The 12379-nt window shown below is 41.8% G+C and overlaps 1 protein-coding gene across 2 annotated transcripts in view; it reads left to right on the forward strand.

The window, feature by feature from the left end:
* The first annotated feature begins 2421 nt into the window (after positions 1-2421).
* The window catches only part of Znf385b (zinc finger protein 385B), a 299896-nt gene continuing 289938 nt past the window's right edge, over positions 2422-12379 (forward strand). For both annotated transcript variants that reach the window (XM_033756310.1, XM_033756309.1), the window contains exon 1: positions 2422-2733. In XM_033756310.1, the coding sequence (XP_033612201.1) occupies positions 2463-2733 (271 nt within the window). In that variant the 5' untranslated portion in view covers positions 2422-2462. The remainder of the gene's footprint in view (positions 2734-12379) is intronic.

Below are 12379 nucleotides of genomic sequence, written 5' to 3' on the forward strand. Positions count from 1 at the left end.
AAGTGTAAATAGGATCCAAATGGTATAACTCATAATGTGAAATAGGAAGAAAAGGGCTAAAGTTGTAGGGGAAGTGGAAAGGATGGGGGAAGGGAAATAAAGGAAAAGAAAAAATATGAGAAAATGGAAAAAAGTCTTTGTAAATAGGAGAGGGGAGAGGAGGTGAAAGGAGGGCAGGGATATGGGGAAAAAAATAAGACCCAACATCTGTTATGTAAAGGTACAAGATCCCAGTGATGAATGTAACTGTACTGTATGCCTAAAATGTACCAATAAACTCAGTGGGAAAAAAAAATTTTAACCATTCAATTGTGAACCCTCCAAAAAGAAACTTGTGTCTCCTTGCACCTTCCTTTCCATACAGCCCCCACACCAATTTAGATAAAAGAATCGGTCACGACCAATGTCGTTGAGTCCCCCAGCTTTTCCCACAGGTGCAAACCTTCGTAGAACTCCTTCAGGCTTCCTGGCACAGCACTGTCCACGGCCTGTCCCTCCTCACACAAACACTCTTCCTTACATTTTCGCCTCACTGCTCGTCCCAGTCTTCCTGGAGAATTTTCTTCATTTAAATTGAGATTTCAAAAGTGTTTTTGCAGTCACACTGATGGTATGAAAATACTGGTAATCTTAGATTAACTAAAATAAAAACTGACCACTTTTAAAGTATAACCAAACAAGGCCAGGGATTTAGCTCAGTGGTTCTGCCACCTCCCTCTCCGGTGCAAGGTCCTGAGTTTGATCCCTGGTACCTAAACAACAACAACAACAACAACAACAAAATATAACTGAACAAAATAAAAGACTAATGCAGTTGCCATCATTCATGGGTTTAAATGTACTGAAAAATCCCTTTTGAAATCTTAGAAAGATCGCTATACCCTTACCTAAATCAATGAAGAAGAAAACAGCACTTAAAATTATGTCTGCTTTTGTGTTATTCTTTTTTGTGTGTGTGTCAGCTGACTATAATATGGTATTTCTATTATTTTGTATTTCAGATGCTCTACATTTCAAGTTTATCAAAGATTAAATTGATGTTTATGGGCTAATCTAGAAACCAAAAAAAAAAAGAAACAATTTGTTTCAGTACATCTATAAGAAAATATATCTGAATTCCCACTGGCTGTCTTATAAAGGAGCACAACCCAATGTAAGTTGTAGAAATACTGTTCTTGTCTTTATTATCACCCTGTTGTGGTAAATGTTTGCATATGTAGAGATGTGTGAAGATTGCATATACATTTGTATCTACACATATACTATACTTTTTCACAATACTGGGTTTGCGTAACATCTATTCTTTCTCTCCTGCAACAGATATTTAAATGTCTCTTATATAAAAGGTAGAGTAGTAGGCCTAAGAAATATCCTAAGATGAGGTTGCTGCCCTTACGGAGCTTATGCTTTAATGAGGAAACAACCAGAAACCAAATAATTGCACATATGAAATGCGCACTGTGATGGATTCTGTGCTGTATAGTCACCTGGCCTATAACCAGGCCTATCTTGTCTCCAGGGTCAGAGTGGGTCCCTTGGAGAGGTGTCTTAGTTATTTTTCTTGTTGCTTCATTATTTTTCTTAGTTGTCTTTACAATACTCAGCACCCATAAGTAAATAGGAGGAGAGTTTTATTTTAGCTCACAGTTTGTAAAGGGTTCAGTCCATAGTTGACTGGCTCTACAGCAGGGTGGCATGGCAGAGGGGCATCACAGAGGAGAAACAGTTCATGGCATGGCAGGCAGAAGGCAGCAAGCAGCAGCAGGCCAGCCTTCTTTCTATCCTGTTATATTCCATCTAGGCTGAAAGCCTATTGATTAGTGTCACCCGTACCCAAGATTGTGGTTCCATTATCTATACTTAGAAATATGCTAATTCCAATCAGTGGACTAATTTAGTACTATACACTCTTAATCTCAGTATCACACACTCTAGATCCAGCCAGTTCTGAAAAGCCACACCTATGAGGACATGAGACTTCACGGTCTTGGAAAGAGAATGGACTTCTGCATTAGTGACTCTAGGTTTGACCTTGATTCTCGGTGTCCTTGACCGGAGTGCTTTTCCTGCAAGATGACTTCCTGAGGTTCTGGGAGAGGCTCTGGGAGAGGTTCTAGGCATATGCTTTTTAAACTATGCAAAAAAAATTTTTGTCTCTGTTAAAAAAATTGATCGTAGCCAGGCGTGGTGGCACATGCCTGTAATCCCAGCACTTAGGAGGCTGAGGCAGGAGGATCGCTGTGAGTTCCAGACCAGCCTGGGCTACATAGTGAGTTCCAGGGCAGTCTCAATTACATAGTGAGACCCTGTCTCAAAAAAAAAAAACAAAAATAATAATAATTGTAATCATACTAGAAAATAAGAAAGTATGTAAAATTTACAAGCACTTGTACATTTTTTGGTTTTGTTTTCTAGGTACAAAGTACTCCTTAAGCCCTAACAACCACCTTGAAGATGGAAGTATGAATATGGAAACTTTTCTACGGGGCTTTGAAGAAAAGGGGATAAAGAACGAGAGGCCTGAAGACCAGTTAAGTAAAGAGAAAAAGAAAATTCTGTTCTCTTTTTGCGAAGTGTGCAACATCCAACTGAACTCTGCAGCACAGGCCCAGGTCCATTACAATGGCAAATCCCACCGCAAAAGAGTCAAGCAGCTGAGCGATGGGCAACCCCTGCCCGCAGCCCAGGGCTCGGGGCCACTGCTGGCCAGCCCCGGCAGCAATACCAGCACAGGTAGGAAGGGGGTCCCAGGCCTCCCTGTACTTCTGGAGAAATGATTAAAGTGAAACATTACAGCAAGACATCTTTCAATTGAAACTGCCATCACATTGTGTACTATTTCTCCTACAGGTAAAGCCTACTAGCTCTTGGTTCCATCTCAGAATATAACACACACACACACACACACACACACACACACACACACACATGCGCGCACATACAAACACACACACATACACAGAGACATACACACACGTACTGTCTGAACTTTTCTTAATGTATTTTGAAATGTATTTAAAATAGATCAGTGACGTCAAAATTTCTTCTCTCTGTCAAATTAGACTTTCGTGGATTTTCCTTATCTGCTTCATTTGGGTGGTGTGCAACTTGATAGTGCGTAAAGCGCTACAGCTTTATTTAGAACTCCCACGATGCAGAAAGGGGGCCTTCCCCTTCCCCTTCGCCCGCCGTGCTCCCTGAGAGGGTTGCCGGCAGTGTGCTGAAGCATCCGGACAGTAGGCGAGCGCTGCCCACACCCGTAGGGGTGCTCTGATCTTCTGCCAATCTTTTTTATTTCCTTCACATGTTTCTCTCACTCTTTTCTTGTGAGCTTGATGGAAACAAAGGCTTAGGGATTTTATATTCCTGCATCTGCTCGGAATTTTAAACAATCTTTCTAGTCTTTCTTATCCTTGGGCGGCCCTTTCTCCTCCATGTTGCTGGTCACTGATGGCCTCCTTCTGACAGAACTCACAGAAACATTGTTAGCCACAGTGAAGACTTCTGGGGAAGGCAGACCATCTACTGGTGGGAGGCCAGGCGAAGCCTCCTGCTAGCCGTGATGGAAGAGCTCCAAGGTCCACCCGACCAAGTGTTTGCTCTGATGGCATCTTAACGTGCAAGGACGCAGCGAAGCCATTTGTCAGAATTTCACTCAGTGCTGCTGCTTGATTTCATAAAACTGTCCCACAGTCCATATCAAGTACCGATGAACAGTACTACTTTTCATCTAGTATATGATTTAACTTCATTACATTATTTCCCCCTATTAATACTTACCCTGATGTGAAAGAATGGAAAGGAACTTACAGGACATAGCATATATGATCACACTAGTAAAAAATTAATTTTTATTTTCTATTTGTTATTATGATTTACTTATTCACAGATGCATTAATATACTTGTTACTTATGCCTTAAGAATTTGGCATTACGTTGAAAACTGATGCCTACACCAGACAGAAAATAGCCCGAGTAGAGGTGTGAATTGCATGTGAGATCAAGAGCCCATAAACACCATAGTCATTTTTAAAAATCATCTTCCTGAAGAGCACCTAATGACGGAGGAAATTGTCTCTGATAACCTGCCAGGCAGAACAGCAGTGCCTGAAGCGGATCACATTGCACTTCTGGGATGCGTGCACATGGCCTTCTCTCCTGTTTTGGGTCTTGGCTCAATGAGGATCAAGCCTGACATCATTTAATTTTTTTTTCCACTTTGCTCAGTTTTGATGTATGACACTTCTGTCTCCTGTTGAGTTCCGACCCATAACATCTCACTTTTGTGTATTCAGGACTCTTTGATGTAGAAGACTCAGTTCTGTTTGTGAAACATCCATCTCATTGCCAGTTGAAGACATGGTTGCATGGACCCTAGGACTCAGTGTGGAGGGCCGGGTCCCTTTGCCTCTTCTCGACTTGACACTCAGCCCTGGAGCTGGGGAAGTGCACAGGGATGGATGGGGACTTTTGCCCTGCTTATAGCCTTAACAAGTTATAGTGCTTTTCTTGGTTGGGGATTGCTATTCTGCCTGTTTCTGTGGGTCTCGGTGGTCCCTTAGGCATTGAGGGTCCCTTGTGAGACAGCGACATCTTTGAGCTCACCCCTGGCTGGTAGGAAAATCTATGCCTTATCTCTGTGTGCCTCTTTCTCCCACACTGTGGTAGCCTTGGCAAGATTGTGTCCTGTCTTCTCATATGCACAACTTCTAGGGCTTCAGGGCACATTCAGAATCCATTTAAAAAACTCTCAGGGCTCAGGAAGGTAGGGGTAGAGGTGGATGCCAGGGACATCTCTTCCCAGCTCAGATGGCACAAGGGAAGCTGTCAGGTCCTGATTATGGAACAAAGTTACAGTCGCCTTTTCTTTCCCATCACTTGGCTTTAGATAATATTATGGATTGAACTGCATCTCCCTCATAAAAAAAGCTATGTTGCAGTCTGACCTCCCAGTGCCTCAGAATGTGAACCTGTTTGGAGATAGGGCCTTTACAGAAGTAGTTCAGTTAATATAAAATCATTAGCTGGGGATTTAGCTCAGTGGTTCCACCTCCTGCCTCGCAAGCGCAAGGACCCGAGTTTGATTCCCGGTACCAAAAGCAAAAACAACAACAATAAAATAAAATCATTAGAGTTGTTTGTAATCCACAGTAATCGATGACTTTATCAACAGTAGTGGTGATATTTTACCGTATAAGTAAACTGAAGCAGTAACTTCCTCTTTCCTCTTCAGTCTTTGTAAATGTTATCATTAATGGGAGTGGGAAGGAGATCCAGAGAGGTTTTGCGGGAGGTTTCTAGCAATCATTTGAAGAAGAACTAAAATCAATTTTATGCAGTCTCTTCCAGAAAACAAAGGAAGAAGAAACACTCACTTATTTTATAAGGCCAGTATTACCTAAAGCAAAAAAAAAAAAAAAAAAAAAAAAAAAAAAAAGGACAGTGTGTCTTACAAATAAATACATACCCAACAAAAGACTAATATTAAAAATATTTTTCAGTCCCTGGTACAAAAAAAAAATATATATATATATAATTCTCAAATCAACACTAAAGCCGGGCATGGCGGTGTGTGCCTGTGATCCTAGCAGTTGGGAGGCTGAAGCAGGAGAATTGCTGTGAGTTCAAGGCCAGCCTGAACTACATAGTGAGACCTTCTCTCACAACAAAACAAAACAGAACAACCCAGTTTTTCCAGCACCATTATTAAAGAGGCTATCTTTCTTCCAGTGAGGGTGTTTTGTTCCTTTATTGAAAATGAGGTGGCTGGGTGTGTCTGGAGTTGTGTTTGCATCTTCTAATCTGTTCCACTGGTCCTTAGATCTGTTTCTTTGCCATTACTGTGCTGTTTTTAATCACAGTAGCTTTGTAATATAGTTTCAAGTTGGGGTTTGTGATGCCCCCTACCTTGTCTTTGTTTCCTAGAATTGCTTATATCACTGGTCGTTGGAGACATGCAAATGAAAACAATGCTGAGATTCCACCTCATCCCCAAAAGAATGGCTGCTATCATGAAATCAACTAATAACAAATGCTGGCGGGGCTGTGGGGAAAAAGGAACCCTACTCCACTGTTGGTGGGAGCGCAGACTGTGCGAGCACTGTGGAAATTAGTATGAGATTCCTCAAAAAGCTAGGACTAGAGGTCTCATTTGACCCAGCTATTCCCCTGCTGGGTATCTTCCCCAAAGAATTAAAAGAATCACGCCACAACAGTATATGTGCACCATGTTCATAGCAGCCCAGTTTGTAATAGCTAAAACATAAGCCCAGTTGCCCATCACTGGAAACTGGCTAAAGAAAATGTGTATGTGTGTGTTTTATAAAATGGAGTACTATTCAGCCATAAAAAATGAGAAATTAGACATAGCTAAATGGATGCACATTACGGTGATGCTATTTTTTTTTTTTTTGGTACCAGGGATGGAACTCAGGTTCTTGCTCTTGGGAGGCAGGTGGCAGAACCACTGAGGTAATCCCCAGCCCAAGGGTGATACTATTAAGTGAAATAAATAGGACACATGTGTAAATACGAAATAGTTTCTCTGATGTGAGAAACTAAAAGTATAAATAAGGACCAAATGGTATAATAGATAATGTGAAATAGGAAGAAAAGGTGCAAAGGGGAAGGGGAAGTGGGAGGGGTAGGGGAAGGAAAGGGGGTTGGACTTAACATTAGAAAAAAATGAAAACAAAGACTTTGTAAATAGGGAAGGGAGGAGGGGTTGAGGGCAGGATATGGGGGAAAATAAGATATGTAAAGGTACAAATCTCCAATGATGCATGTCATATTGTATACCTAAAATATACCAATAAAATTTAAAAATAAACAGATAAACACTAAACAAAAAGCAAAAAGAGAAAAAACAAACTCAAGAGTAAACAGATAATGCAACTAAAATGAGCGAAAGGTAAGAATGTTATTGAAGAGGACAGACAGATGATAAATCAGTGCAGGAAAAGATGTCGAACATCACCAGCATCAGGGAAATGAAATTACAATGAGATTTCACTGTCCACCTGAATGCTAAATAAAAGACAGTAACAGTAACCAAGCGCAGGGGAGGATTGGGAGACATCCTGTCCTCAGACGTGGCTGCTATCTCAGTGTCCCCAAGCCTCAGGCACTACAAGCCGGGCTTTGGGAGAGACTTGGAGAGCACCGCTCTAACCATCCCGGGAGGATCTTGTACCTGGAAGAGGAGCCCCTCCTCTTAAATACTTAGGTAACTGGGAGGTGGTTAGGGGGAGGGAGAGACAGAGGGCTTCCTGGGCTCCTCTGACTTCTGCGCGTCCACTGGCCCGGGAAAGAGGAGGATGGCGGTGTCATGGGCCTGGGGTGACCCTGGAACTCCACCAAACAAGATCAACTCAAGAGTTTTATAAATCACTGGCCTTTTCATACTACTGTAAAAACAGGGAAGGCCGATAGAAAAGCTGTGGTCTGGCAGATGAATAAGCCCTTTTCCTGTGCCAGATGTAGTGCCGAGGAGGCTAGTGCAGAGTTCTGGCAGATTTATGCGGAAGGGGCCACGACTGTTACACGCAGGTGAGTAAGGAATGAGCAGGTTGGCTTCCTGGCTGCTGGGAGAGGCTGGGATCTGGTGCTGTGCTGTCTCTGGGGCTGCTCCCTCCCATGGCCTTCTTGCCTTCCTTCTATGGTCATAGATTAGGCGGGGCTGATACTGCCTACTTTGTGCTTAGAAGTGACTGTTCCATCAGAGGCCTCGTAGAAGCTGTCAGAAAACAGGTCTTGGATTGTGTGTGCCGCCCGTTTTCATCGCAAGCCCAGATTTTACTGCTGAGACGCTTCCCCAAATGCCAGCCCCACTGGCGATACTTTGACACCCTCCTCCTTTGAATCAGAAGCAAGCCTTTCTCCAGATGGAGAAATCCGCGTTCCTTTTGCACTTTGTTGTGCCCGTGTCTTCAGGCAAAGTTTGTGCTTGTCGTAGGGACTCATGTTGTCCAAGGATTATGAAGAGGACTCTTTATCCTGGGGTTTCGAGGATCTGCTACCTTGGGATGGGAAAAGGTTCTGCTTGAAGGTTCTGATTCTGCCCTTGGCAGTGGTTCAGCACAAGTAATATTTTAAAATGAGAAAGGTCAGGCCGGGAGCATAGAAGTTCTGGTGCACTGTGCTGGGGGAGGCAGACCTGGCCTTGCTCTGAGGTGCACTGGAGACAGAGGTCTTTGAGCAAAGGCTGAAACGATGACTTCCGTCCTCGCAGCCCCATGAGATCCACTTCCCACTCGGACGAAGAAGATTCAAAGTCTGAGGTCTTCTCTGCACCCTACTTTATCTTTTACAACTTACATAACAAATTCTTCACTTGATAAAAATGAAAAGAATTCAGAGCTGTTTCTTTGTTACCTTACAGCTGCTTATTAACTGAAGTGCCCATTTTTTTCTCTCTCTCACTTTTGTTGAATTCCACAGGAATTTCTAATTCTCATTGAAGGTTGAAATTTTCAGACTAAAAAGGAGTTAGTCATGACAAATGAGTGCAGGAAATTGATCCAAAGGGAGTGAAGAGATCTTAGAGTATTTGAAAAGCAGAGATGTGGCTGGAACAGAGAGAACTAGGAAAAAAAAAAAAACCCATGAAGTTTGAGAAAACAGGCAGAAGACTTTAGAAATTTTCTTAAGCATATTTTGATTTAATCATGATGCTGCGCTGAGCTCAGAGAAGGTTTTTGTCTGGAGCCAACCTGAACCTGCAGCAGCTGGCAGGTACACAGGGTTGGGTGGCTTCCAACGGGAGACAGCTTCTCCTATTCAGCTCCTGGTCGTTCTGACTGGTAGACTCTGCTTGGGGAAGAAGCTAAACCAGACTTGGGGAGGCGGTGTTAGAAAGGAGGCTGAAAGACAGCAGGCCGGTCACAGGCCAAGTTGGACTCAAAGACTGAACAGTGACACCTTTTATTTAGACTGAGATGGAGGGAATTGTAAATTGAGGATGCTTTGGTGGCGGGAGAGGATAAGGGAGATAAAAACCCCAGGGTATTCTGCAGCAGGATGTGGAGGTAATGGTTTGGAAGTGGGAATGGAGGACCAGACCGGAAGATGTTTTGCCAGGTGACACACTGATGTTTTTGTACCACTTGATTTGCTGCCACAGTCTGTGCTTAACTTTTGACGACCCCAGACTCCTCACTTGTTTCCTATCCCCTAATGCTTTTATTTTCATTCCTAGTATGCATTCTGAAACAGTTCTTGCTATTAACTGGCTTGTAGGATCAGGATATCAAAACTAATTTTATGACTATGAAAACATACAAGTGGGTCTGGATCCTTTCTCTGCTTTCATTGTACATGACTAGTAGCCCTGAAGGCCCAACCGAGCTAGGAGAGCCCTTGACCATTCAGCTACACTCCTGGCCCTTGTATTTGGAGTTTTAAGCACACTGGCCAAATTTGTCATAGTACATCTCCTATGTGTTAAATTTAAAGCGTTAAATTTGTCCCTCAAATTTGTCTCCAGAAATTTTTGAAGAATTTTTAAATTTGTGGATGCAATACAAAAGAGTAACCACCAGAGGGTGCCAATAGTCTACTAAAAGATTCTTTCATCCCCACTTCATTTTGGTGGGATGCATGTGGAAAGCAAAGAAATACCTGATAAAGGGATGAGTGTGCGTGCGTGCGTGTGTGTGTGTGTGTGTGTGTGTAATGCACACATCTAGGCTGAAGCATGCTCATTTGATAGGCATTTAAAGCATTAAGGAAAAATAAGAGGAAAATACATAGGGAAGGTGGGGAAATAGCATGGGCAGGAGAGAGGGAGAGAATAAATGAGAAGACATAGGAGAGACCTATCTGCGGAGGTAAAATTTATTATTTAAATGTATCAGCATTGTTCTGTTTACGAAGAAATTGGATTCCATTTTAAGAGATATTAAGTATGAACATAAATGTTAAATGGTGGCTCTGTACAAGAAAAACTAGTATCTATTCATATATTTTTGCAAAAGAACATAATTTTGTTTGTTTGTTTGTACCGGGGATTGAACTCGGGTCCTTGCGCTTGCAAGGTAGACCACCGAACCGCTGAGCTAAATCCCTGGCCCAAAAGAACATAATTTTAAATATTTGGTTTTTCTACATTTCTGGTGAGTCAATTTACCTTTTGTCATTTGGCCTAGCAATCTGAGTTTTGCAAAATATAAGTATCATGGTGGAGGTAGAATGAGTTTCTACCAGTACGTGAGTTGGGTAAGTAAGGCATTACTTAAATCATTAACTGTGAGGCAGGGGATTAAGTTATTTACAGTGTACTTATTTCCCTAGCCCTCTTAATTATGTCTATAAAGCTTCTTACATAGAATAATTTTATACAGTGTGTTTATTGACGAAAGTCCATATGACTTCCTGAGTTTTTTCCTGAAAGCTTCTCTTGAAAGGTTTTGGCCAAAATTTATCGAGTTGGACCTTTGAGGAAAAGGCCTCTGCTTCTCTTAGCATGAATCCCAGCTCTTAATGAGAGGGCCCCAGAATCATGTCTTACTTGAGACAATTCAGATCCAGTCATGATACAGTATAAGGATAGTGACAGAATTTACCATTCTTTGTTACTCAGAATTGATCATGGTTTAGTTGTCAAATATTCTATAAAACCTAACTCTGTCCTTCTTAACAAGGATAGAATTGGTGTCAGAACAGAGCATCTGTTCTGCCCAGGTAAACTTAATTGAGATTTACATGGTAAGCTCTTTGAGATGGGTGTTATTTATGAATGAGAGTAGAGTAATTTGGAAATAGGCTGAAGGCTCCAGTAGTAACCTCCACTCACCAAAATGCTTTGACTATGAGAGTCGTGGCCATTATTTTAGAAATCAAAAATCTAGAGCTGTGCCTGAGCTAGACTTGAGAAAGTCATTATAAAATGACTCCAATTCTGTAGTTAAAAAGTGTTAAACAACGGTGTTGATCATTTTGGTACAGAACGTCAAGGGAATCAATATGTAAAGGAATTTGAATGAATTTAAAAAATAAGAATTAAAAGAACTGGTTGGTCCCTTTTCCATTCAATGTGTATAGTCTTATGCTTTGAGACTGATTTGGACTATGAACTTTCATGTATATCATACTTACCAAAAAATAAGTTTGTTTAATATGCAATATTAGATTTTAGATTTTGAAAACCAAACACTGATACCTTAGAGTGTAATATCTTAATCTTATTTTAGACAATTAAGCCAAACGTGGTGGGTGAGTGGTTTGAGTCATCAAAGGCATTCCGAAGTCTTGCTGTCTCTGGAATATAAACGTTACTGCTTTGCAGCTAGAGAGTGGCTTTCAGCAGTTAGCTCAAAGGAAAGACCACATTAGTGCGTTCATTTTCCACTGGGGTCTGTTAAGTTGTCTTCTCCCCCTGACCGAGCAGCTTTCTGCACACGAATGTTCTGCTTGTACAGCTCAACAGCACTGTCCCAGGGAGGCTGCCTCCAGGTGAAGGGCCCTGGGGGTGTTGCAGCTGGCTGCCCTGGCATTTGTCCTTGGCACTGGGGGAGTTTTTGGTAAATGGTTCTTGGGCCAGTTGTGAAACACGTTCATTCTTCTCTTAATTACTTGAGGGGTCTGGAGAAGCTGGGGGGTGGTGACCGCGAGAGGACCCGTACCATGTTGTCAAAGATACAATTCTCAGCATCGTGCGCTGTCAAGATAATAAATGCAGTTACCTTCCTCACATGGAAAATGACTTTGCGATCATATTCTAGATGCACAGCGTGCTTTATTGCTCAGTGACTCACAGAAATGCCTCCAGGATGTCTGCCCCTGTGGGTCGAGGCCCTCCGGGCAACCCAGGAAACATCCTTAGGAGGTGGTAATGTTTTCCAGGTCCAGGGTCTGGAGTCCAGTGTCCAAGCTTTGCTAAGGTTCTGCATTGTACCTCCTCATAAAAAGTGTCTATTTGGGGAATACACTCAGAGGAAAGGCCCCAGGTAAATGAAACAGCATTGATGTTTCTCGAGACTATTCATTTTAAAAATTAAACTGCTTGAATATTGATGATAAAGACTGTTACTGTTGATTTCTACAAGTGATTTTGAAGAAAGCTTAACCCCAAGTAGTCTATAGCATACACAAATGAAATATGGACCTTTACTTCATAAGGTAAAGCATGCTATTTTTTTGTTTCTGACCATGTCTGAAGTGATTTTTAATATTCTAGATATTTTACTATGGGCACAATGAGTAATGGTAAGAAAAGTCGGTGCTTTGTGTCTCAATCTGAAAATACATTCTTCCTTTAGCATTTTTTTTTTTTTAGATTAAGGTAGGTTGATAAAGAATATTTATGCCAACTTTCTTTCACACTAGTGGACGCAAAGTTGATAATCAATGGTAACTATTATTATGACTTGTTTATGTTTGG

The sequence above is a fragment of the Fukomys damarensis genome, unplaced genomic scaffold, assembly GCF_012274545.1.
Source record: "Fukomys damarensis isolate Sample0158 unplaced genomic scaffold, DMR_v1.0_HiC HiC_scaffold_26, whole genome shotgun sequence".
Lineage (NCBI taxonomy): Eukaryota > Metazoa > Chordata > Mammalia > Rodentia > Bathyergidae > Fukomys > Fukomys damarensis.